The following is a 27,466-nucleotide window of genomic DNA, read 5'->3' on the forward strand; positions in this document are numbered from 1 at the left end:
AATGGAGGAGGAGAAGTGGAGGGTAAAGAGGGCAGGGAGGTGCTGGCAGGAATACACGGAGCTACTCAGGGCAGTTGAGCAGAACAGAGATGAGATTTGGCCTAGGACATGGTAGTTTTCAAAGTAGAAGGCCAAGTTCTCAGCAGAAAAGATCTAGGAATGGGTTGAGGAGAGGGAAGGGCAGGCATGATAGCCTGACTTCTAGTGCTCACCTGGATGATTCTGTCTCCCTCACGGATCCGGCCATCTTTGGCTGCAATGCTGTTGGGATTTACCTGCAGGACACATGCATCTTGGGGACTTGGGCACCTATGGTGCCCTTTTCACTGCGCACGCGCGCACGTGAGCGTGCATGCATGCATGTGTGCGTGTGCGTGTGCGTCTATAAGTGGGGGAAATAGCGTCAGCTTGGGATGCTTCCAAGGCAAATGCCAGGCTTGCTCACTTTCCCACTTCACCTCAGACTAGCAGCTTCTAAGCTCTAGGAAGCAGGGGTGGGACAGTAGGCCCAGACAATTTGCTCCCTCAGCTTGGGAGATATAGGGTGACCAGAAGCAGCTCCCTAACCCCTACTCAACACTTCAGTGATTTTGCTTCTATCCCTTGTACTGTTGTACTCTGTGCATCAGTCTTTTTTTTCTTTTTTTCTTTAGTGCTAAGGAACCTATAGCCTTATGTATGCTAGGAAAGCACTTTACCACTGAGCTATATCCCCCAACTTCATTGAAGCTTTATTTTATTTTTTCATTTTGTTGGGTATTTTTGCATGTATGTGCACAACTGAGTGAAGGTACTGGTGGAGTCCAAAAGAAGGTATTGGATCTTCTGGAACTGGAGTCAGAGGTGGTTGTGAGACATCCTATGTGAGTTCTGGGAACTGAGCTCTGATCCTCTGGAAAAGCAGTAAGAATCATCCTTCTAGAACACTTCCCACATACATACCCCCTTTTAAAACAGTCTTAGTATATAGCTCTAAGAAACCTCAAGCTCACAGAAATCTACCTGCCTTTGCCTTCTGAGTGCCACACCCAACTTGTTTTAAATAGGGTCTCAAGCAGTTCAGGCTGACTTTGCACTATGTAGCCAAGGGTGACCTTGAACTCCTGACACTACAAAGTGCTAGGATTAAAGCCAGCTCAGCTCTTTCTTGGGGGGGGGGCGCACACCAGGAACTAGGCACTGGCATGTGGCTGGATACTTCTTTATAATGAAAATACATCAAGTGTTGGGGTTTTGGGCAGTGGGATTTTTTTCCACTTGGAAGAGTGGCTTTAGTAGGATATAGCATACATACATCTGCCAAAGGGAAGAAAATGGGGAGAGAAGGGGGAAAGGTGGGCCCATTAAATCCTTGATGTCTGGGAACAGGTCAGCAGGATTGTCTCCTTGGATATACTGAAACCATAGCCACCCTGGCCTTGACACCAACAACGTACTGTGACACCTAGGGGGTAGTTAGGACCTCTGGATAGCCCTAAATCCTGGACAGGCTTTGTGGAAAGACCACAGAGCTGGACTAGAACAGCTCTGGGGCTCTGTGTGCCAAAGCCTGCTGCAGCACCTCTCCATACCTCTCCAACGTAGATGCCTAGGTCCTCCTCATCATCTGTGCGATAGCATACCATCAGGCCCAGCTTGTCTTGGTGGCTGTTTTTACACAGCTCCACCTCCTGCCACAAGAGGTAGGGGAGGAAGTAGAGGTATAAAAAACTGAAGTGTATAAGCAAGGACGCCTGCAGCCTTGGCCCAGACCCTTGCCCCTAGAACCCCCTTGCCTTTTGCTTCAAGTTACCTGAAATGAGTGTGTAGCCCTTCCCTTTTAAGGGCTCCCTTTTCTTACCATCCTAAATGTGCGAGTGTTCAGTGGTTTCCCTACCAGGAAACGCCCAAGACACAAGATGTACAGAACACACAGGACACAGACATGCGTGGGACACAGAGACAGAAGGAACACACTACCTCACCCACACCCTCCCTGACTCAGGCTGCTCTTTACTGGGAAAGGTCATGAGGACCAGCCACCAGGGGGCAGCAGGAGCCAAGCCTGGGCAGAGCTGCAGAAAGTGGGCCTGCACAGACTCTTGGTGGCTGCAGGTTCCGGCCAGGCAGGCCAGCCACTAGGCTCACCTCGTACTCCAGCTCGTCCATTCGCTCTGCCTCCTGCGGGCCGCCCTCCATGAACTCCGCTGGGTCATAATACTCATGGCTGATGGGGGGGCTGCCCAGGAGAAGGGGGGGTCAGATAGGCCATCTGCTTCCTTGGCACCCTAGCCCTAGCTACAAGCTGGCCAGTCCCAGTATAATAAGCAGAGAACCCTGTTCTAGATGTACTTTCTAGAAAAGGTGGCCAAGCTACTGCCTCTAGAACCTCCTGTTGTGGAAGGATTGGGAATGCTCCTCAAAAGAGCTCACAGGGGTCCATCCTAAGGACCTAGGCAGGCACACCTAGCTCTCTTTCCACCCCAACTCCCAGACCAGGGGCTGACTTTTCCAAAGCTCTAAGTGCCTCTGGCACTGTATCCACTCATGCAGAACCCTTAGGAGTTACCCAGGTCTCCTGCAAAGCAGCATTCTTCTGCCTCCAGGGAGGGGTTGCCCTCCTTGCCCCAAAGTTAAGACTCAGTGCTCACTGCTCTATGGCCTACCTCTGAACAAAAGGGTTCCCAGGACCACTTCCCTACAGCCCTGGTAGGATTAGCAGAATGAGTGCTGCTCACATGGTCACAGCCACCAGGCCAGGATGAAAGGCCCTTCTTCTTAGAGGGCCAAAGAAAGAAACGGAAGAGATGGAGGAAATTCAGAGCAAGTGGAAGAATGGGACAGACAAGGGATGCGAGAAGATTCAAGGAGAGATGCTTGTGAGGAGGCAGAACAATGGCAGCAGAAGAGGAAAGAGGATGAAGGAGCAGCCAGGTCCCAGGCACATAGGCTTCCCCTCAGCCTTTCTGCCAGCTGCTGCCAAGCTTGAGGCCAGAGGTCTGTAGGTTTTGAACCTGAGTGCTATGGTCAGCTGTAGTGGTCAAGCCTGCTGCCTGCCCAAGAGTGGCAGCTGAGTTGTATCTCCCCAACATGGCTAGAGCTGCAGAAAGCCGCCTGTGGGTCACATGGGGACAGCTGCCCAAGTGGTATGTCCTCTCTGGAGGCAGGGCCCAGGCCCTCCTGAGGGCAACTCACAGCTCAGAGAGGACGTACGGCTCCAAGATGCCCATGGGTGGGGTGGGCGGGCGCAGCTTGCCCAGCGCCATGATATGCTCGAAGGTGATGTCGGTCTGAGTGCCACTGTCCACCAGCTGAAGGTCATGGCAGGAGCTGTCCCCCCGCAGACGGGGGCTGCGTCTTAGCACCTGGATCACCAGGGGCTCCTTGGAGGCACGCAGGGCCTCTAGGGTTTGCTCCTGAGACAGCTTGGAGAGCTCCTTCCCGTTCACCTGTGGCAGAGATATGCCTCTGTGAGAACCCTCAAGAGCTGGCTTCTCCCCTCTGGAAGTGAAGTCCAGCAGAATCCTGAGCTGCTAACCAGCACCCAGACTTGTTCAGCCAAGGAATGTGCTCTCCACCCACAGCCTTGACTACCCCTAGTGCCCTCCTTCCTAGGCATATGCCATTTGTCAGCTTTCAACCCAAAGTTCTGTATGTTGCTGAAATTCCCTCAAAGCCAGGTGATTGAGTATCTATACACAGTATGAAACTCCTGCTATCACCTTGAAATATCTGCAGTCCCTCCTCTACCAGGAGCCATCCAGAGATCTGTGATCCTCTTATAGAATCTTCCTCTCTTCTGGCTGCACCAAGGCAAGAGCTAGTTCAGAGTTAACAACTAGAAGACTGCAGAGTTCCTTGATAATAATGAAGACAAACTAGCCAGTCTCAGTGACTGCCAATTTGTACCACCCAACATTGGGGCCAGAGGATGGCTGAGTTGAACAAAGCAACAAACACAGGGAAGGGGTAATGGAGAAAACAGTAAAATGTACAAGACTGTTCCTTCTGATGACAACTGACTTGCTAGACAGAAAATGGTCTCCTGACATTAAAAAGGTCTGGAATTGCAAAGTGTCCTTTAAAAGGTGCCAAATGGTGGCCAACACAATTTTTTGGGCACTTCCCATACACCAGGTTGCAGTCAGGGCCCAAACTTATAACCCTGACAACTTTAAGGGAGACACAGATATTGCCTCTGTTGAGCAGATGAGGAAAGTGAGGCTCGGCCGGTGACCAAATTAAGTCAAGTAGAGCCTGCCCAATGGCCAGAAAGCCCATAGAAGGAGGATGCCTAAGGCAGAAGCAGGACTGGGAAGAGCAGAAGAATGGGGGTTGGAGGGGTGTCTTCAGACAGAAGCAGGCTGTGACTTTAGGTAAGAAAGGAAAAAGCCTATTACTGAGTGGGCAAGCAGGCAGGCAGCCTCGGCTGGGTGTCAAGCAAGTGCCTCTAGGCAAAAGGCTGACCTCGGTCCAACCAGAATCTGTTAAGTTCTGGAGCAATTTGCTTTATTCCTTAGGTCTTCCTTGGAAATTGACAAAAAAAAAATAAAAAATTTAAAAAAACTAGAAAGAAAGAAAAAAGAAAAGAGAGGGCTGGAGGATGGCTCAGTGGTTAAGAGCATTGACTGCTCTTCCAGAGGTCCCGAGTTCAATTCCCAGTAACCACATGGTGGCTCACAACCATCCAATGCCCCCTGAAGATAAGCCACAGTGTACTTATATATAATAATTATGTAAAAAAAGAAAAAGAGGAAAGAAAGAGGACATAACAAAGGGATGCTACCAGAATTGAGGATATTTGTCAAAGAGCAGTCAAGAAAGAAAAAGAAAAAAAAATGAAAAGAAAAGAAAAAGCAGGAAGCAGTTTCTAGAGGTGGCAGATGCTGAAAAACTGGACTGAGCAAGAACACACGGATTGGTCCCCACTGGGATGGCATGGAGTCAGCATCCTTGAGTTGGTGCAAAGAAAGTGATGGGCCAAAAACAGAGGGGGCACTTGGGAGGCTAAGGAGGATTACTGTGAATTTGAGGCCAGCCTGACATATTGCCCTACTCACCTCCCACCCCCAGGGGGGTGGTGGTGGTGAGGAAGAGCTGGGTATGGTATCGTGGCTTGTGACTTTAATACAAGATCTCAGAGTTCAAAGTCATTCTTAGCTACATAACAAACCAGCATAGGTTACAAGAGAGCCTGTGAGACATAGAAAAAAGAAGAGGGAGGGAAGAAAAAACAAACAAGTGAGAAGGCTAGTTTTCTTAGGACACAGAACAAGGAAGAAAGCACTTGGAAAGGATTAAAGATAACCCCCTTGCTATGACTGTGGTTACATGCAATTGTAGAAAATGCAGTTAGTTGAAAGTCCTCTGCTTTGCCTAGTTGCCCCAACATCTGCAAAGATCCTGTGTCGTGCACTCATAGCATCAGCACCTGCCTTTTCCTTCTTTCTTCTGCCCTTTCAACCCCTAACACTAGATTAGGGAGAAAAAGGATAGAGAGGAAAGAATAGAGGATCAGGGGCCAAAAAAGGCGCGATGTTACACTGCTTCCTGCTGATCAGGGCAATCAAGTTCCTTGGGGCAAGTTTGACCTTTGCCATCAGGATATCTAATTTCTTCTTCTTGTTTCTTCTTAACAAATCAGGACCAACAACAACCAACCAACAACCCACCTATGAAGGCTCTAATATTCATATACTCTCTGAAAGGTCCCCAGAGTACCAAACATCACACAATCGCAGAAACTATTTGCAGCTAGCAAAACCGCAGCCTTGCTAGAGCAAGCCGCAAATCATAGTCAGCTGTTGTGGACAACCGGAAGCAGGCCCACTGCTGCAAGTTCCTTTAATACCCTCCACCTGCTCCCAGAGTCTTTGTCATTGACTCTGCACCACCTCACCTCCAAACCCAAAAGACAGGCAGGGCCCTTCATCTGGGATTAAAGCAAACCGAACCCAGGGTCTTTTGCTTGCTAGGCAAGCGCTCTACCACTGAGCTAAATCCCCAACCCCTATTTCCGTGTTTTTTAAAGAAAGCAAATTCTCACCATATCCCCCCCCCTTCATTTTAAGCCATCAATTGTGCTGTGTGTATCGGGAAATTATAAACAGAAGAAATTATCTTGGGTAATTGGTCCAGTAGCAACCCTTGCCTCATCACCTGCACACTCCTGCAAGCCTAGGCCTTCTTTCTGGTTTATATTTAGAAAAACTATTACTTTTAGAAATGCTTTATTCACAAAGCACTGCGCATTTTGAGATCTGAAACATTTAGCAGCTTGGTCATAGTCTCTTCACAAATGATCCTATTTCCTGAATTGATATTGGAGACCTCTAGCTATATCTTGACATATATATATATATATATATATATATATATATATATGTGTGTGTGTGTGTGTGTGTGTGTGTGTGTGTGTGTGTGTGTATGCATGGTACATGTTAGAGCCAATATCGGTTGTATCCCTTATCCTCTCATACATAGATTGTGCTTGCTCCTCGAACAGTCTAATAACTTTTTTAATTCAGTATTTACATTTTCAGATACCAAGATCTCTATCAACACCTGTCTTGAATCAGGATCTGATACAGCTGAGACTAATTTTTGTTTAAAAAAACGAGTAAACTGGGGTTGGGGCTTTAGCTCAGTGGTAGAGCTCTTGCCTAGCAACCACAAGGCCCTGGGTTCGGTCCCCAGCTCCGGGGGAAAAAAAAAAAAAAAACGAGTAAAGGCTTTTCCAAAGTCTTGTATAATCTTTGTAAAAGAGATGGATATCACCATCCCTCAAATTTGTCCCAAGCTTGTAAAGCCACTAATCAACATTGTTCTATAGTACCGTCATCAAATTATATCTCTTCTGGTCTTGTATATCAGAGTACCTCCCTTCACTTAGCAACTGGTCTTTTACTATATTCATTCCCCTATTTCACTGTTAAACATTCAAGGCTTCTTCCCGGTGCTATTTCATGATGTCCTTGTAGATAAGTTTGCTTCCTCTCTTCCCGGTGCTATTTCATGTTGTCCTTGTAGATAAGTTTGCTTCCTCTGTCTCCTTTCTCCCCTGAACGTTTTATTGTTGTTGTTGTTGTTTGTTTTGAGACAGGATTTCTCTATGTAGCCCTGGCTAACTTGGGACTCACTCTGTAGACCAGGCTGGCCTTGAACTCACAGAGATCTTCCGCCTGCCTCTGTTTCCAAGTGTTGGAATTAAAGGTATGTTTCACCATGCCTGGATTCTTTGAGTACCTTGAATTTTCATGTTCTAAAATGTAATTTATAAAAATCTCCATTTTTGTTGCAGGTCATACCTATAATTCCAGCATTTGGGAGGTGAAAGCAAGAAGATCAAGAGTTGGATGTCAACCTGGACTACAGGATACATTAGGCCCTCAAAAAAACCAAAGCCCAACACAACAACAAAACTTCCACTTTGTCTGAAGAGGCACCAATCTATTGTGGAACATTTTAAAACTATAAAAAAAAAAATCAAAATTTCTTGTGATCTCAGGGATGTATGTTATACTGTGGCCCTGCAGGCATACTCCCAGTCTTTTCTTTATATGTACTATGAGGTAGTGGTAGGTCCTTCAAACTCTCCTGGCCTAGATCCTAATATATATATATATATATATATATATATATATATATATATATAGCAAGATGACCATTTCCAGTTGGCAAATATAAAATAGCAAAGATCTATTTGGGGGTATTTTTTGTGTATCTGTGTAATCTGTAGTTATCCCACTAGAAAGTCTTTCTTGAAGTAGAATTATTGAAACATCTTCAAGGGAAATAGCTTCTTTCTGGAAAAACATTTTTCTAGAAAAAGTTTTTTAAAGATTTTATTAATATTAATTATATATAAGTACACTGTAACTGTCTTCACCCACACCAGAAGAGGGCATCAGATCTCATTACAGATGGTTGTGAGCCACCATGTGGTTGCTGGGAATTAAACTCAGGACCTCTGGAAGAGCAATCAGTGCTCTTTACCACTGAGCCATCAATCCAGCCCAGGAAAGTTTTTTTTTTTTTTTAAAAATAGATGGATCTGGGTTTGGTGGCACAGAGCACTCATGAGGCAGAGGTATCAGGACTTTGAGGTTAGCCTCCTCTATATGGGAAATTAGATATTAGTCTGGGCTACATGAGATCCTACTCAAAAAAGGGGGTGGGAGGTAGATAGAGAGGAAGAAAGGGGAGGGTCAGAAAAGCACTGCATCCGCTACTGTAGACATCATAGTTAGCAGGCAGGGAAGGGGCTATATGCACATGACACCAGCCAAGATGTGTTGGGAAAGGCCTTTGACAAGGATATCAGGAATGGTCTCCACAGCAGTGGCCAGAGCCAGTGATTAAAAGCGGACATTAATATCAGCATGTGACTGAGAAACTTGGAACTGAAAACAAAAACAATAAAGACTAAAGCCTTCTGGCTCTCTAATGGCTTTCTTACACTTTGCTGTCATCTGTGTGCTTGGCATTATTTTCATTCTGTGTGTCTGGAAGTAAACACTCGATGGTATGTGGCTGTACATTTCTTCACCCTGCTCAGTGGTAACTCATAGTAGTGTCTTGAAAAGGGGTATAGTAGAGGATACACCACGGAAATCAGCCAATGTTCCAGCTCAATACTTAATTTTGTTTTGTAACATCTGGTAGCTCATCACTACTCAAGTGGAAACAAAGAAGCAGATGTCAGAGATGATCTGGGGATTTCTGTGTGGAAGAAGTTACCCTGAAAATCCCAGGGCAGGAAGACAAGCACAAGCACAGGCACAGGGTAAGATGTTCAGGTAACACAGAACTGCAGAAATGCCTTTCTCTCTGGAATCATTAAGTTACCCAGCAGCAGTGTTTCTATGGAAACCAGACCCAGGCACTGGGAAGAGCTTACACAGGCAGGCATGTGGGGGCTGGGAACACAGTCTAAGCACCTTAGAAAAGGAGCCAGCCATCAGAGAGACAGGCCACAGGGCTTTCCCTGACCCAAGTGGTGGTCGGTCATACCCACTGGACTCTTCTCCCATTTCTTCTTCAGGTCATGGTGATTCTTTTTTTTTTTTAAAGATTTATTTATTTATTTATTATATATAAGTACACTGTAGGTGTCCTCAGAGACACCAGAAGAGGGCATCAGATCTCATTACAGATGGTTGTGAGCCACCATGTGGTTGCTGGGTTTGAACTCAGGACCTCTGGAAGAGCAGTTGGTGCTCTTAACCACTGAGCCATCTCTCCAGCCCGTCATGGTGATTCTTAAGAACTAGTGAAGGTGGATAGGAGAGAAACTGTGACAAGGAAGAAGTCCTTTTAGAGTGAGCATGTAAAGTTCCTAATGCGAGGGAGATATACATGAGACACTGCAAAGTAGTATAGGGCCAGGTACATGGTCAGATGTAACAGCAGTTCTTATCCTGCATGGAATCCTGCCTGGTCCCCCAACTGTTATGAGGCATTTCTGATTTTCAGAGTACTATTCTGTAGAAAGTATTCAGGCTTAGAAGTGTAGCTTAGCATGCACAGGCCCTGGGTACCATTTCCAGGACTGGAACAAAAATGGCATAGAAACCCAGTCATGCTTCCACCAGCCTCCGCTTTGGCCTCACAGTCAACAGTATCCATGTGGTGGTTTAAATAAGTGGGCCCCACAGGCTCATGTGCTTGAATGCTTGGCTCATAAGAAGTGGCACTATTAGGAGGTGTGACCTTCTTGGAGTAGGTGTATCACTGTAGGGGCAGGCTTTGAGGTCTCGTATGCTTAAACTAGGCCTAGTGGGGCAGTCTCCTGCTGCCTGCAGATCAAGATGTAGATCAGTTCCTTCTCCAGCACCATGCCTACCTCCCTGTCACCATGTTTCTTGCCAATGACAATAATGGGCTAAACCTCTGAACTGTTTTGTTTTCTTTTTTCTTTTTTTCAGAGCTGGGGACCGAACCCAGGGCCTTGCGCTTGCTAGGCAAGCGCTCTACCACTGAGCTAAATCCCCAACCCCTAAACCTCTGAACAAGGCAGCCTGAAATTAAATGTTTTCCTTTATAAGTGTTGGCGGTGGTCATAGTGTCTCTTGACAGCAATAGAAACATAAACTAAGACAGTCCAAATGCTGGAAATCAGCTGTAAGACACTCAGGATGCCCTCTGCAGGCACATATCTCTTGCTATCACCCACTACAAGCTCCACTAAACAAATCAAAATAGACCAGAGATATAATTGGGGCAAGGCAAACACCCTACATTGGGGATAAGTAAATAGTGTATATGGTGTGTAGGAAAGAGAGGACACTCCAAAGATGAAAACTAGGGGAACAACGGTAGAAACAAAAGGCTGCATAAGACACAGCAGTAAGAAAACAAAACTCAGTAGCTACTTAGCAAAGGACACCAAAGGGCAGCAAAGCTATTCAGGGGAAAGGTGGGTCCAAACCAGTCTAGTACTAGATAAGGATGCCTGTTAAGATCCTTAGGACAGGGGCACCAAACCATCAAGAGCATGTATGTATTCCACATTCCAGACTAAAGCATGTGTGGTCTAGACTGAGCATTTATATCCTGGTCACAGGAGCCAAACAAGTTGGCCATTGGTAGAAGAGGCACAGTACACAGACAGGAATTGTGCAATTTATGGAAGAGCATGTGTTTCCTTTTGCAAGGGAGCTAAGACATAATCTCACTAAAATACTTAGGCTGGTCTCTTAGCAGCCTAGAAATCTTTTTCATTTTCCTGCTTCTACCAAGTTCTATCATTATAGGTGCACACCACTATCTGATTCACACCTAACTTCTTAAAGGCATCAGCAATAGAAAACCTACATGAAAATCACTACACAGAATCCCTCTTCAACATGTGCTTGTCACTTCTTGCCTCTCATTCTGCAACATCATGTAAGCTAAGGAAGTAATGTTCCATTGTTAAAACAACTAACCTGTCTGTTACCCAAACTGCTATGGGAAATAGGAAGGCAAGTGGGTTGAATGGACACCTGACAGCACAGTAAAGAACCTATCCAAAATTATGCAATATAAAGGCTACACAACATGCCTCACCGGGATGGGCCACAAAGGCTGGGGAGATTGCTCAGTCTGAAAGTGCTTGCCACATAACTTTGACAGCCTCTAGTTCAATCACTAGAATACTGTTAATTTTGTGTCAACATGACAGAAGTTGAAATCATTTACCAGATTTGTCTTTGGGCAAGCCTATAGCATATTTCTTTCACTTATGATTGATGCAGGTGGGCCCATCCCACAGGGGACAATGCTACCCCGAGCGGATAGTTCTTGGTATAACAAGAAAGTATATTAAGAAAGCTATGGGGGGTTGGGGATTTAGCTCAGTGGTAGAGCGCTTTAAGGCCCTGGGTTCAGTCCCCAGCTCCGGAAAAAAAAAAAAAGAAAAGAAAAGAAAAGAAAAAAGAAAAAAGAAAGCTATGGGAGCCGGTCTAGAGAGATGGCTCAGTGGTTAAGAACACTGACAGCTTTTCCAGAGGTCCTGAGTTCAATTCCCAGCAACCACATGGTGGCTCACAACCATCTGTAATGAGATCTGATGCCCTCTTCTGGTGTGTCTGAAGACAGCAACAGTGTAATCACATATATAAAATAAATAAATCATTAAAAAAAAGAAAAAGAAAGCTATGGGAGGCCAGATAGTGGTGGCCCATGCCTTTAATCCCAGCACTCAGAGGGATCTCTGAGTTCAAGAACTGCCTGGTCTACAGAGTGAGTTCAGGATAGCCAGGGCTACAGAGAAAACCCGTCTCAAAACAAAACAAACAAACAGAAAAGAAAACCACGGGAAACAAGCCATTAAGCAGCATCCCTCCATGGCCTCTGCTTCAGTTCCTGCCTACAGGTTCCTGTCCTGACTTCCTTTGATGATAGACTGTAAGGTGAAATTGTAAGTTGAAATAAACCATTTTCCTTTAGATCACAGTAATAAAAACCCTAAGAAAAACACATTTTAAGAAAAATGTGGAGACTTCAGAGAAAGAGGCAAGTTGACTGCTGTAAGTTGAAGGTCACTTTGGCCTATATATCTCAAGTGCCAGGGCTGTATAGTGAGGCTTTGACTCAGGGAGTGGTGGTGGACAGAGACAGACACATAGAGACAAAGAGAAAAAGAGAAATAAGAAAAATGCTGGAGGGGGCTGGAGAGATGGCTCAGTGGTTAAGAGCACCGACTGCTCTTCCAGAGGTCCTGAGTTCAAATCCCAGCACCCACATGGTGGCTCACAACCATCTGTAATGAGATGTGATGCCCTCTTCTGGTGTGTCTGAAGACAGCTATAGTGTACTTATATATAATTAAAATAAATAAAATAGTTAAAAGAAAAAAAGAAAAATGCTAGAGTGTGTACACTTGTAATCCCAGAGCTGAGGAGGTGAGATAGGAGGCTGGCCTGGGGTTCACTGACAAGTTTGCATAGTTAAATCAACAGTTGAATATCAAGCCAGATGAAATCCTGTCTCAAAAACTGAGGTGGAGGGGTTGGGGATTTAGCTCAGTGATAGAGCGCTTGCCTAGCAAGCGCAAGGCTCTGGGTTCAGTCCTCAGCTCCAGGAAAAAAAAAACTGAAGTGGAGGGCTAGAGAGATAGCTCAGTGGCTAAGAACACTGATTGAAAACAAAACAAAAACAAAGAACACTGCTCTTTCAAAGGACCTTGATTCAATTCTCAGCACCTACATGGAAGTTGACAACCAACTGAAATTCCTGTCCCAGGGGATTCAATACACACTTCTGGCCTCCACAGATACTGTTACACATGTGGTACACAGATATACAAGTAGGCAAAGCACTCACACAAATAAAATAAAATTTGAAACAAAATAACAAGGGGTTGGGGATTTAGCTCAGTGGTAGAGCGTTTGCCTAGCGAGGGCAAGGCCCTGGGTTCAGGTCCCCAGCTCCGGGGGAAAAAAAAAAAAAAAAAAAAAGAAGGCAGTAGCACACATGAACAATGACGAAAGCAGAAGGGTACACATGTTAGAAAGGTACAACAAAGAGGACAGGAAGATGGGGAGAACAAAGAGAAAGAGAACATTGAATTCTTTGAAAATTCTGTAATGAAAGCTAATACTATATGTGCTAATTTAAAAAATATTTTTAAAGAAATTGCTTCTGAGCCCAGGTATGGTGACTCAAACCTCTAAATGCCAGTACTTAGGAAGTAGAAGCAGAAGGATCAAGAGTTCCAACCTAGCTGGGCCTACTTAGCCTTTAATCCTAACACTTAAGGCTAAATAGTGGGGCTGGAGAGATGGCTCAGCGGTTAAGAGCACTGACTGTTCTTCCGGAGGTCCTGAGTTCAAATCCCAGCAACCACATGGTAGCTCACAACCATCTGTAATGAGATCTGATGCCCTCTTCTGGTGTCTCTGACGACAGCTACAGTGTACTTATATATAATAAATAAATTAAATCTTTAAAAAAAAAAGGCTAAATAGTGAGTTTGATGGCAGCCTGAAATACATGAGATTTTGTCTCAAAGGGAAAAAAATCAAACACCAAAAAGTTTCTGAACTAGGATTGTAGTTTAGCAACAGAGCAATTGCCTAGTAGCATCTCTATTACTGAGGGATGTGGGAGATTAAAAAAGTATTTCCTTCATTAAATGCAAGCCTTCCTCTCCTTTGGAACAATGTTAAAGAAATCTACTTTGTTTCCAGTAATAGAAAAGTGGCACTTGCTAAAGGAAGCAATTATCAGAAAACAAAAAATTGTTAACTTTATCAAGTACATTCTTCCTACTTTATAACAATTCAGAAGAATACTTTACTTCCCAACACTTCCTATACTTCTAAACCCATTGACCAATGCAATTCATTGTTTGCATTCCCCAAGGCCTGCGTTGGCCTTAGTGTGCACTGGCCATAGCTGATGCTGAGTGTTTTGTGTCAACTACAAGTCTCCAGGTTGTTCACACCACTTGCTTTCATCCTACACTGAGCACCACTGGTTTTTGTGTACAGACAGGTAGGTCTTTCTTGAAACAATAGAAGAACTCAAAGCAATACACAGAGGATACAGACATCTTAAGATCTGTCCTTAAGGGGCTGGAGAGATGGCTCAGCGGTTGAGAGCACCCGACTGCTCTTCCGGAGGTCATGAGTTCAATTCCCAGCAACCACATGGTGGCTCACAACCATCTGTAAAGAGATCCGATGCCCTCTTCTGGTGTATCTGAAGACAGCTACAGTGTACTTATATATAATAAATAAATAAATCTTTAAAAAAAAAAAAAAAGATCTGTCCTTAAGTCCCCAGCAATTACCACCCAGAAACACCACTCCCTGGCCTACCACTGTTTCCTTTGGGTGACAGAGTCATTTCAAGTCTTCTCATTCCCCAGTTTGTTGGTTGGCTGGGATTCGAAGCGCAGTAGCCACTTCAAGACATCACGGCGCTGGGAACTCCTCATTCCAACCTGATGTAGTATCCTCTCCAAACACACAGTCAATAGAATTTTACCTCAAAGTATAAAATAGTCAACTTTCTGTAAAGTAACTAGAAAGGCCTTTGAGTAAAGAGAACTATTATTCAAATTTAATTGCAAGGATATTTGCATCAGTGCTATTATTATGGAAAAATATACCTATCAGAAAATTAAGTACTTTTTAAATATACAACCAAGCTGAACATAGTGGCACATGCAGTTAGTTTAAGCATTTAGAAGGCCGAGACAGGAAGATCTCTGTAAGTTCAAAGACAGCCTGATTCACATAGTGAGTACCAGGCTAGTCAGAAGTACCCAGTAAAACCCTGTCTCAAAAAATAATAAAAAAAAATTTTAATGTAAAAAGTTTTTTGTTTAAATATACAACCACAAAATGTTCAGAGAATCTATAATGCTATACAGCTACCTGCATAATACAAATACTATTATTTCAAATTCAAATTTAAATTACCTACAGCAGATTTTTTTTTTAATTTTCAAACAGGGTCTCAATAGTCCAGGCTAGCCTTGAAGCCTTGACCTCCTTGTTGCCTGTCTCCACCTTCCCAATGCTGAGATTGTGCTTTGTGAATAGAGGATAAGTGAAGAAAGTGGGGTCCTGTCAGAGGCACCCAGACTGGGCATCTTGTGAGAAGAGTAGCTCATAGTCCCAGGGGAAAAGCACTGGAGATTCCTGGTAGAAGCCTGGAAAGTCCCCCGGAAGATGGGAAGGAGTTCTGCTCCCACCCTAGACTAAAAAAGTGGAAAAGTAAGGCAAAGACCAGTGGCAGCTGCTTCTCTGTGAGGCAGAGGGCTTGGAACACAGTGCCCCACCCCCATGCTCAAGAGTATAACTGGAAGAGGCGGAGTTGGCGGAAGAGGCCCAGGAGGCCGGGGAGGCTCTGGAGGCAGAGGAGGCTTCCGAGGTGGCAGAAGAGGCGTGGGGGGGGGGGGGACGGGGGACTTCAAGCCACAAGGAAAGAAGACTAAGTTTGAATAGTTCCTCCATCCCATTCTTTCCCTCTTCATTTTAAAGAAAGGACTCTGGGGTTTTTACTCTGTTACCTGTTGAATGACAGAGCCTTTTAAGGACATTCCAAGACAGTAAAGATCCTAAACTCTGTTGCCAGAAAAAAAAAAAAAAAGAGTATAATTGGGCCAGGCAGTGGTGGCCCATACCTTTAATCCCAGGAATCCGAGGCACAGGCAGGCAGATCTCTAAGTATGAAGTCTACAGAGTGAGTTCTAAGATAGCCACAAGGAAACCCTGTTTCAAAAAAACAAACAAACAAACAAAAAAAAACAAAACAAAAAAACCCAAAAAGCAGTACAACTGGAAGTGAAGGGATGGGGCAGACAGTTATATCTAAGACTACATTACATGGCAAATGGACATGACTCTAAGTCAGCTGGGGTCCCCTGAGTAGATAGGGCCAACAGATGAATATGTTGTGATCCATGGAAAGTGGATTATTATTCTACCACAAAATGGAAAAGGAACTGCTGAGATGTACCTAAACACAGACCTTAAAAATGGCCTATATTAAGCAAAAGAAAGCAAACACAAAAGGCACATACTGTATGGCATTCCATTGAAATGGAACATCTCCATCAGTCAAATCCATCGGGACAGAAAACAGTGTAATGGTTGCCAGGAGCTGAAGGAAGGTGAGTGAGGAGTGGCAGTTTAATGGATCCGTTTTCTTTGGAAGTAATGAACGTGCTCTGGAATGACAGTGCTAGTGGTTGAACACTGTGAATAGATGAAAAAAATCACTAATAGCACATTTTACATTATGTGTATTTTACCACAATAAAAGTGAAAGCTATTGCTGATATCCACAGAGACCAGGGATGTCCTTACAAAGAAAAGAAGGCTGAGGGACACTCCAGGGTTGAGTCTTAACTGGAAATGAAAATGCTTGCTTCCTTTTCAGACAGGATCTTGCCTATCACGTATGTATTCTCTGTGTAGTGGATATTATCTTTAGTTCTTTTTTTTTTTCCGGAGCTGGGGACCGAACCCAGGGCCTTGCGCTTCCTAGGCAAGCGCTCTACCACTGAGCTAAATCCTCAACCCCTGGACATTATCTTTAAACTCCTGTTCCTCTTTGCCATCTAAGTACTGAGATTACAAGCTGGTTCACCACATAGGGCTGTGTGTTTCCTTCATTGCAGCTTGAAAGTCCTGAGACCCACAAGTGTCTCCGACGCCCCATTACACCTATAGTTCTAAAACAAGAGCCAGCAAGTTGATTATACTGTAAGCATTGTTGCTGGGGTTTGTTTTTTGAGACAAGGTCTCACTATTACACCTCTGCCTGTCCTGGAATTCACTATATAGACCAGGCTGGCCAAAAACTCAAGAGTGCTGGGCTTAAAGGCCAGCATCGATACACCCAGATGTTGCTGAATTTAATCACAATAGTTCTTGAGTTGAGATCATAAGGAGGCATCCAGGAAAAGGAAAAAAGAATGGAGTCCTTTGACATTGACTTGTTGGAAAAATAGAGCTATAAAGTCATCAAGAGAGAGAATCAAGGACAAGAAACCAGACTTGGGAGGGGACAAGATAAATGGAGAAGAAACTGACCTAAGCAAGACAGACCATAAAGCCCAGTCTAGGTAGGCATAACCTTTTTTGGAAGCTTTTGCAGGTAGACAACGACAACCCAGGACACCTGCTCCCTTTGGTTTTGAGGTTTGTTTTTTTTGGGGTGGGGGTGGGGGGTGAAGGGGCACTTTGTGGGGTAGGGATTAATGCTAATCATGATTACTGAAGGAAAAATTCCTAAAGCCAGAGGTGGGGAATGACTAGGAACCAAGACCTTGAGAAGGTGGGGCCAAGCTGCAGAGGCAGATATGCAGGGGCCTGAGAAGTACTCGCCCCGCCTTCTGAATCTGAAGCTGCAGACAAAGGGAGCGTGGCGGCGGTAGCGGCGGCGGCGGCGGCGGCGGCGGCGGCGGCGGCGGCAGCGGCGGCGGCAGCGGCAGCAACAGGGAGGTGTAGGCAGGCGCCTGAGGACCCCAGCACCAATCCTTCACCAGAGAGTAAGGTCCTACCTAATGGCACCTCCAGCACTGTGCGCTGCTTGCTTGCCCTGACCTGGTTGCACACTGGGCTGGACTGCCTTCCTACTAGTGTGGGGTCTCCAGAAAGGCAAGGTAGAGGTGGGGCCAAAAGAGGTTGGGATATCCTGCAAGGCCTGAGACTTGCTATATGGCTTGAGAATGGTCCTTTGCATTCTTATGAATAACACAAGGGGTAGCTGGTGAAAATACATCATTTCTAGGGAACCCAAGTGCCACAATCAGTCTGCCCTCCCCATTCTTCAGATGAGAACTCTGTGGCTGGGGAAGAAAAGAAACGGAAAGTTAGCTTCCACTTCCCACGGACTATCAGTTCTGCTTTCTGGGGTATACTGGAGATAACTTGGAAGCAGCTTCCTAGGCTCAGACATGTTACTGGAAGATCTAAATGTGATCAACAGAGTGAAAAGAAATCCCAAGGAAACACAGCGGGTCTTCAACATTCTGAGTTTATCTGCCACAGTGGCTCAATATAAGTTCCCATTTATGTTTTCCCAGCTTGGGTTTTGAAGAAAACAGTCAACTTCCAAGGATAAACATTTGCATATTTCCTTTACCCAGATCTTCCCAGAATGTACATCTGCTCTCACAGGTTTTCAGAAGCATTTGAAAACCCCAAAGTACCACTACATTCACCTTATCATGTAATTTACCACAGATCCCACCTGGCACTCCTGAATCTCCAATTGTACCATGATGTCCTGATTATTTCTTCTATCATGAATCAAATTAAGGAACATACATCACTTTTGTCCCTTATCTACTTTTGTCGAAAACAATCTATCTAGTTTTTCTTTTACACCTTTCATGATATGGGGCTCTTGGCAGGGTCCTTATAGAACAATATACCAGAATCTAAACTTGCTGACTTGTTCTCTGTGATGAGACTCAGGTTAATCATTTTGGCAAGAGCATCAGCCATGTGATTGCAGTGTCCTCTCTTCTACTCCACTGTATTCCAAGGTTAGAGATGCCCAACTTCATTACATAGTCTAAGTAGTGGCTTCGGATTGCTCTTATAAGATGCACTTTGTGACAGGGTCTGTCTTACCATAAAACCCAGGCTAGCCAGCCTCCTGCCTCTGCTTCCCTAATCTTGGGATTATATGTGTGTCATATGCCCATCCTTCTTATTCACAGAAACAGAAGCTGACCCTTGCCTAAGTGAATTTCACTGGTGGCTATGAAATAACTTAATTTCTAGTACAGACACAGCACACATTCCACCCACATCTGCCAACCTGGGAAAGGGTGTTGGCTTCTCGCCATTCCCAATCTCTCTGTACCCATTCTTTCTATCCATCTCTCTAGGGCTGGAAGCACCTGTAAGACCTTTTTGAGTAGCTGGTGAAGTGGTAACTTCAGAGATGCCTGTATGTTCCAAAGGAATGTGGGTGGTGGAAAGAAAGCCAGCTGCACATGGCACAGAAGAATAGATTGTGCCTCTTAAGGCCTGGCTTTGTGATTTAATAGGTCTGTGGTGAGGTCTTAACACTTCCTCCTGATACTGACATAACTTGAAGCCCTTACATCATCAGGAAAGCAACTTCCAGTTTGTGAGAAGGAAATAAAGACTCCAGAAACAGCCACTCCCATCCCACTTAACCCCACCTCCCTTAATGTGTATTTACATTTGAACAAGGATCTCCGTCTGGTGGGGGGTAGAGTCTGGCCTGGGGCCTCAGAGGGGATAAACCTGGGAGGGGGTCATACAATGAGAAACAGAGACAGACATAGAAGACTCTTCCACAAAAACTTCTTTAGAAACTTGACCAGGCTCCAGCACCTTTCTTCTCCAAAACAGCAGTGTGGGTAATGCTAGCTCAGAATTGGCTGAGATTCCCCTTACCCTCTGCCTTTTCAGAGGCCAGCTGCCCCTCCACAACTTTGTAGTCCTGCCTGAGAAGCAGACCGGAAGAAGGAATGCCCTATAAGGTCGATAGCCATCTTTCTGACCATACCTTTTGGGTGTTTGTTCAGTTTTCTTGTGCACAATAAATATTAGTGGCCAAGAACCAAAGCCCCCTACCACCTCCTGCCAGCCTGGCAAATTGAGGGCAAGGTCCACAGCTAGCCATAACCAGAATATTATCTGTTCCAAGCACTAGTGAAGATCACACAGAATGCATTATGAAAAGGAAAGTATTTTGACATCTAGTCCTGCAACTTCTTAAACTGTTCCTTGTGTGCAAAAAGACACATTATGCCTCTACTGTTTGTTGTCTCTGTTCCTCTCCTAACTCACCCTGCATGCTATATGTCCTCACAATTTTGGAGCCCTTTTCTGTTTTTTTCCTCCCTTTTCTTTCTCATTAGAGAAACTCAGAATAAAGTAAGAGTCTTTGGTCACTGGATATTAAACAGGTCTTGTTCTATGCCTAAGGAACAATTGAATGAGCTGCAGCAACAATGACTTACTTCTACCTCTGGTACCCCTGGGACCCAATGTTGACCATGGAAGGAGATATACAGTTATCCACTATAAACAAATGCTTTCACTCATACATACCAGCTGGGGAAATTGTGGCACACAGCCATACAGGGGCTTGCCCACAGGTAAGAATTAGGGTCAGAACTACTCTTACTTACTACCACAGCAACCGGAATTAGACCATGGAAATACACCCACAGGTCACAGGGCTGAACAAAAACACATATTCTGTATAAAAATGAAATTCTTAGTTTTGAAGTTTACTGAAGTATGATTACCATATGGTAACTGCATATATTTGGAATGTGAAGTAAAACAGGTTCTGTATATTACATCTACATACCTACAACTGCTAATGTGTTTCTGTCACATTTTAATGGATGATCTGTGCCTATAATACACATTTTGTATACTGTGATAAAAATTTGGGGCCTCTACTTCATAACATGATCCTGTATTATTATTATTATTATTATTATTATTATTATTATTATTATTATTATTACCACCAAGGGATGGAGAAATGGCTGAGCACTTGTTGCTCTTCCCAAATTTGATTCTCAGCACCTACATTTTTAAAATGATAAAAGAGAAAATCTTGGGATAATGGTGCAAGGCAGGTTAACTATGTATGAAAGATAGCTGTTAAAATTAAATAACCCGGGGGCTGAAGAAATGGCTCAGTGGTTAAGAGCACTGACTGCTCTTTCAGAGGTTCAATTCTTAGCAACCACATGGTGGCTCACAACCATCTGTAATGGAAAATGATACCCTCTTCTGGTGTGCCTGAAGACACCCACAATATGTTTATGTACAGTAAATAAATAAATCTTTTTAAAAAATTCAATAACACCTTTTCCATTCATTCCCTCCAGTGATTTCCCTCCCTCAGGAAAGGATGCAGGGTGGGCAGGCAGATCCAAATTTCTTGAGCAGAGCAGTGGAGGACAATCTCAACCATATCTGACACCTGGACGGTGGCTGTCACAACAGAGACTTAGTAAGCAGATACTAGAAGAAAGCCTTCCAAGACTATCTAAAGGTTGTCCAGCCTCAGGAGGACTCAGGAGGCAGAGGCAGGTAAAACTGATTTCGGGGCCAGTCTGGTCTACAGAGCAAGTTCCATGACAGCCAGCACCAAGTCACAGAGAAACCCTGTCTCAAAAAACAAAATAACAATAACAAGACCTGTCCTAAAGTCACCCTTCCTCCTAATGTAATAGCTGGGCATAATGTTCCCAGAAGGAAAGCAAGCTAACAAACATGTCAAGATCATAGAAGAAACAACAAGTTTAGGAAGACCAGGGTGTACAATTTGGGATCTGATTAGAAAAGTGCATGCTAAGAGAGTCTGTCTCTTCATTTAGAATGGGGGTGGCAAGCAGAAGCATTGGGAAAACCTCTGGGAAGGTGCTTTGTAGCATGGTCCCGGATACATGTTGTTTCCAATCTGTCCACCTTTCCTTGCTACTTCAACATACAGTCTTCCTTTTTATCAGGGGGAAGCGTTGTATTTCACAAGCATATTCACTCCTGCACTCCATTCAATCTGAAGTTCTGACAGCCTACACTACAGGGCCTGTAAGAGAACTTATCAAATAGTTTACAAAAATTACATAATCATCTCAATATCAACAGAAAAAGCATTTATCAAAAATAACAATCTCGGGCTGGAGAGATGGCTCAGCGGTTAAGAGCACTGACTGTTCTTCCAGAGGTCCTGAGTTCAAATCCCAGCAACCACATGGTGGCTCACAACCATCTGTAATGAGATCTGATGCCCTCTTCTGGTGTGTCTGAGGACTGCTACAGTGTACCTATATACATAAAATAAATAAATTTTAAAAGAATGTCTATGAGCAATAAATAAACTTTAAAAAAAAATAATCTCTCACTATAAAAAGTTTTAACAAACTAGGGGCAGAAGGGAACTTCCTCAACCTGCTAAGCCCAATGTGGTGGTACACACCTGGGACTCCAACACTGAGGCAGGAAGATCAAAAGTTTGGGGCCTCTACTTCATAACATGATCCTGGATAATAATAATATAATAATATTATTATTTATTAATAATACCAAGGGATGGAAAAATGGCTCAGCAGTTCAAAGTATTTGTTACTCTTCCAGAGAACCCAAATTTGATTCTCAGCATCCACATTGTGGCTCACAACTGTCTGTAACAAATTTCCTAGTTCCAGGAAATTTGATGGATGGCTAGGGGAACAGCAAGGAATGAATATAGCACACAGATATTCAAGCAGGCAAAATACTCAGACACACACAGTAAATTGTTAATTTAATTAATAATTAAATTAATTTCTCCTTGTGGTAGCAAAGTGAACACTTTTCCCCACCTCCACCACTAAAAAACAAAAAAGTATTTATATGCTTTGGCAATGACAAAGACAAAATGAAACTTAGAAAACAATTCCAAGCCTGGCATATTGGCTCATGTACTTGACTTGAGGCAGGAGGACTGTTATGAGTTCAAGCCCAGCCTGCTACATAGTAAGTTCTAGACTAGCCTAGAATACAGCTACGCTGCCTTAAAACAAAATTCCACTTACAATAGTATCAAAAAGAATAAAATACTTGGGGCTGGAGAGATGGCTCAGTGGTTAAGAGCACTGACTGCTCTTCCAGAGGTCCTGAGTTCAATTCCCAGCAACCACATGGCTCCCAACCATCTGTAATGGGATCTGATGCCCTCTTCTGGTATATTTGAAGACAGCTACAGTATATTTGTATATGATAACTAAATCTTTAAAAAAAAAAGAATAAAATACTTAGGCTGGAGAGATGGGTTGTCAGTTAAGGGATTGGCTGCTCCTGCAAAGGACCCAATTTCAGTTCTCAGCACCCACATGGCTCATGAATGATTGTAATTCCAGTTCCAAATGGGCCTCCAGTTCTACCAGTCTGTGGCCTTTTAGGGAACCAGGCACCTGATATAAACATGTTCATGCAGGCAAAATGCTCACATACAATTAAAAATAATAATAAAATTCTAACATCAAAAATGTTTAACCTAGCATAAATTTTTTAAAAAAGGAAATACAAGCCATATTTGAAATAAAGACTTGGCCCAAATAATTAGGCAATAAATACTCTACAATCTGATTTAATGCTACCCCATCAAAATTCCAGTTGATTTTCAGAAAACAAGATGATCCCAAAATTCACATGGAAAGAAACAAAGGACCCAATAATGCCAAAACAATCTTTAAGAGATAAAATTGGAAGACTACTTCCTAATTTTAAAACTTCCTAGAAAACTCCATCATAAAGACAGACACTTCAGCAAAGCAGGTATGTAAATGGGCAATAAGCATAAGAAAAGGTGCTCTAAGCATTTAGCCAATAGATATGGAAATCCACTTAGAGCTTGGGGGGGGGGGGGCAGTATGGCTTCTCCTAGAGCTCTGGTCTGGCATTTACAAGTCCACAAAAAAAATGCCATTTTATCACCAGATAATTACAAGTGTGGACAACCATGAAGAAATTGGAACCCTTACACGTTGCAAGTGTTAGTGTTAGATAGCGCTATCACTGAAAAGTGACTGTACTGCTGTAAGTTACTGTATAATCCGGCAACTCCATTTTTAGGTGTTTCTCAAAAGAATTGAAAGCAGGCATTCAGACATACCAATATTCATTGTAATATTATCCACAATAGCCAAAAGCACTGGATTGTATTCTTGAAACAATATATTGGGGCTGGAGAGATGGCTCAGTGGTTAAGAGCACTGACTGCTCTCTTCCAGAGGTCCTGAGTTCAATTCCCAGCAACCACATGGTGGCTCACAACCATCTGTAATGAGATCTGACGCCCTCTTCTGGTGTGTGTGAAGACAGCTACAGTGTACTCATAATAATAAATAAATCTTTTAAAAAGAGATTCTCGCTTATAAAAAGAAAAGATATATTGTATGGCCTATGATTTTGATGTCAATAAAGCTATGATTTTCTTTGAAGTTGTAGTGTGTCATGGTGACAGAGTCTGCACTGGCAAGTCATAGAGGTCATGAGTATGCATGCATGAAGTCACTTTGAAAGATACAAGGCAGGGGCTAGACAGATGGTTCAGCAGTTAGGGATGCTACCCAGGTTCAGGCCTAGTGCTCATGTAGTAGATCTGGGTGTCTCATAGATGCAAGATCTGTAACTCCAAGATCTGACACTGTCACATAGATATGCATACAAATTGGATGCCAGTGCACACAAAATAAAAGTAAATACATTTAAGAAAGAAAGAAAGTGGGTTTGGGGATTTAGCTCAGTGGTAGAGCGCTTGCCTAGCGAGCGCAAGGCCCTGGGTTCGGTCCCCAGCTCCGGAAAAAAAATAAATAAAAAAGAAAGAAAGAAAGAAAAGGAAGGAAGAAAGGAAGGGAAAGGAAAGGAAGGAAGGAAGGAAGGAATAAGAGAGAGAGACAGGGAGAAGAACACTCAATATGGAGGAAGCACACATGTTTAAGGATCTCAGGAAGCAGAATAGGGATACTGGAAACTACCAGTGTTTTCGGGACAAAAACTGCCTTCTGCTCTGAAGAAAACTCTCCTTGAGGCCTATATGAGCATCCATCTCCCATAACTCCTCACCTGGGCTACCTAATAGATTTCACTGCTTTCCCTATATTGTTTCTATGTTCATTCCTTTTGTTTTTACTTAGTTTGAAAGGATAGTTCTGTCTTTAAAAACCATCTGGTCTCCAATTGGGCCAAGGAGAACCAAGAAAATGAAAGTTTGTGTCCAAACTTTTAAAAAGTAGTGTCCCATGGGAGCTGAACACAGAGGATGGAGGTTGCTCTGCAGCAGCCAGCTTTCTAGTCAGCCACCTAGTAGAGGGCAAGTTCTTTCTGTAAGAGGTTGGTCTCTCTTTTAAGTAAGAAATCCAGCAAGGACTCTCTCATCTAGGGTCACCTCAGCCTTCCTGCCCATGGAAACCTAAATGGAGGCAGTCCTAGTTCTAAAATCCAATGGGTTCTGCTGAACCTATTTTGTCAGTATCAAGCTAGGTCATTCCAGATTGGTATTCTACTAGGTGTGGCAATGGACAGGTTAGAACTCCAAACAGTGGGAACAAGAGAGGAGAAACAACAGCCATGTGGTGGGTTTGGTTGAGGGCAGATAACAGGAGACCACACATAATCAAATAGAGGAGACCAGAAACGCCAGCAGGCTTAGACGAGACCTCCCCCAATCTGGCCCTCTATGCCCACCCTCTCTTGCCCATTACCTCCTATTCTTGCTAACAGAGAAGGTAAGATCACAGCAAAAATGATGGGCTCCCAATGCCACTTCAACACTACTATGATTGACACAATCTCTCCTGCTACTCCCGCCATGTTCCTGATGGGTTGTTTCCTCTATTCATCCAGGAGCCCACAGGTTCTCTCCCAGCCAACATCTGCGTGCACTAATTCCCAGGTTTTGATCAACAAGTTCAATAGCTGAGGCACAAGTCACTAGACTCACCTGTCTGCTCCCACTTTGGCTCCTGGTCCCGACTCCCTCCCTACACTCAGCCCTAGTACTTCTCAGTGCACATCATCAGAGACACATTTCACTGAAGTAAAAATCGGGGTGTACACACAGAAAGTATACACACGCGGGGCTGGCGAGCCTCCGCGCACACACAGACGGGGCACAGGCACGCACTCACGTAGTCACGCCACGCACAGGCAAGGAAACCTCACTCGTGGCTGAGGAGCTGACTCAAGGTGCAAATGGGCAGCAGGGTGTCTCCTCCCACCCCGCACGCGTCGCTCTCAACGCCCTCCTTGTCCTCAAGGCCCAATAGGCCAAAGAGGATGCCAACAGGCAGAGCACGTGCTGGGCACCACCGATCCCGGCGTCACCCACTCACCCAAAATGCCTGAGGCCCTGGAATCGACAGTCGTGACTGAGTCAGACTAGAGAGTGAATGCGAGAATGGGTACCCAAACCCAGCTCCATTGACGACGTTTAGAATCTGGCCTGCCAGGACCAGGATTCAGCCTCTGTTCCGCGGGCACTTCACTGCTTCTTTGGTTCTGGGTCCAACCAGGGCAGCAAGTGCCCGAAATCCGAACCGTTGCTATGCAACCTCCATCCCGCGCGGGCTACGGCATGCCTCGCTGTCCCAGGACAGAATCTTAACTTCCCACCTGGGCTGATCTGGACACTCTTACGCACTCGGGATGCCAGCTGATGTGTCTTGAACACCTATCTTCTTCACCCAGTTCCTTCCATCCCTGGATGGTTCCCACAGGGCGCCAGCACCCAGCAACCCATAGTCTGAGGGCGAGATCAGCTTCCTACCTTTTTCTCTCGAGCCCTCTCGCCCTCCCACACCTGCCTCTCTTACTTCATCTGGCTCTTCCCCTAGGGGTTTACAATTTTCCTAGGTTCGGCTGTGCACCTCGCCCCAGCAGCCCAGGCGCCCTACCTGAAGCATCACTTTGTATTGCTCCTCCGGTTTCTGGACCACGCACATATTACATCCCATGGTGCTGGCCGGCGAGGGAAAGAGGAGAGCGGGAAGAGGAAGGAGTCTTTCACTGGTCAGCGCGTGGGACCACGGGTCCCGGGCTTGGGCCCGGGGCCATACCCTACCGCGGGGGGCCGAGCCGCCTAGCGGGGGAGGGGGGCACGCCCCCAAGAGGAAGGCAGCTCCACGCCTCTCGACTTAACTCTTTGCTGGCCGAGGCCAGACACAGGCATGCTCCTGCGCACCCAGCCAGGGGAAAAAAGGGCGGCGGGGGATGGGCGGGCGCGCCGGGCGTTGCCTGGCTACGGCCCCCCCCCACCCCAGGAGGCGCGGGAGCGCGCTTGCCCGCCGGGGCGGTCAGGGACTGTCAGGGGCCGTGGGCCACACGGCTCCCCGCCCGCGGGACCGGCCGCTGCCGCTGCCTTTGCCGCAGCCGTCTCCGGCTCCCGCCCATGGCTATCAGCCCAGGGAGTCCAGCCTCCGGGCTTGGCGACGCGGCCCGGCCCGCCGATGGAGAGGCGGCCAGGCCCGCGCCAGCTGTAGCCTCGCAGGGTCCCGCTTCTCTAGCTCACGGCGCTCTCTGAGCCTGGCCCACAGCCGGTCGCTTGTCTCTAGCTCCTGCCCGGGACACTGGGAACGCGCGCACGCGCGCGCGCCCGCAGCAACAGCGGGGGAGGTGTGCGGGAACGGGGCGCACGCGCGTGGGAGAAGCAGAGACTGGGTGCGGGCGGGAGCGGCAGGGGTCCTCAGGGAGCTGAGGGCGGGGCCTGAGTCCCTGGGACCAGATAACGCATATGTCCGATGGCGAGGTGTCTAGCAGACCTGTCTGCTAGGTGTATCCCTGAAAAAGAGGGTCCTGTCTGAAGGAGCTTCCCTGGACTCCTGGAGAGAGTTCAGGGCCCTGGTCTCAAAGAGAGGCTATTTCATCCTTTTTCCAGGTTCTGAACGTATCAGCCCCAATGCCTGTACTCCTTCCTCTCTTTAAAGATGGGTTCCCTGCTTTAACTGAGCCATTCTCTCGCTGTCTTTGAAACCGATACCTTTGTTTAGAGGAAA

General features: G+C 45.3%; 1 protein-coding gene across 6 annotated transcripts in view; it reads right to left on the reverse strand.

Annotated features, from left to right (window-relative positions):
• Positions 1 to 27,023, reverse strand: part of Pdzd4 (PDZ domain containing 4) — a 30,315-nt gene extending 3,292 nt beyond the window's left edge. Inside the window, exons 1-5 of one of the 6 annotated variants that reach the window (NM_001414724.1) lie at positions 26,369 to 27,023; positions 3,175 to 3,428; positions 2,128 to 2,218; positions 1,572 to 1,670; positions 213 to 275 (exon numbers count right to left, since the gene is read on the reverse strand). In NM_001414724.1, coding sequence (NP_001401653.1) covers positions 213 to 275; positions 1,572 to 1,670; positions 2,128 to 2,218; positions 3,175 to 3,428; positions 26,369 to 26,428 — 567 coding nt within the window. In that variant the 5' untranslated portion in view covers positions 26,429 to 27,023. The remainder of the gene's footprint in view (positions 1 to 212; positions 276 to 1,571; positions 1,671 to 2,127; positions 2,219 to 3,174; positions 3,429 to 26,368) is intronic. The other 5 variants (NM_001135836.1, XM_006229564.5, XM_006229565.5 and 2 more) reach the window with 5 other exon arrangements.
• Between the last annotated feature and the right edge of the window lie 443 nt (positions 27,024 to 27,466).

This window comes from Rattus norvegicus, chromosome X, assembly GCF_036323735.1.
Source record: "Rattus norvegicus strain BN/NHsdMcwi chromosome X, GRCr8, whole genome shotgun sequence".
Lineage (NCBI taxonomy): Eukaryota > Metazoa > Chordata > Mammalia > Rodentia > Muridae > Rattus > Rattus norvegicus.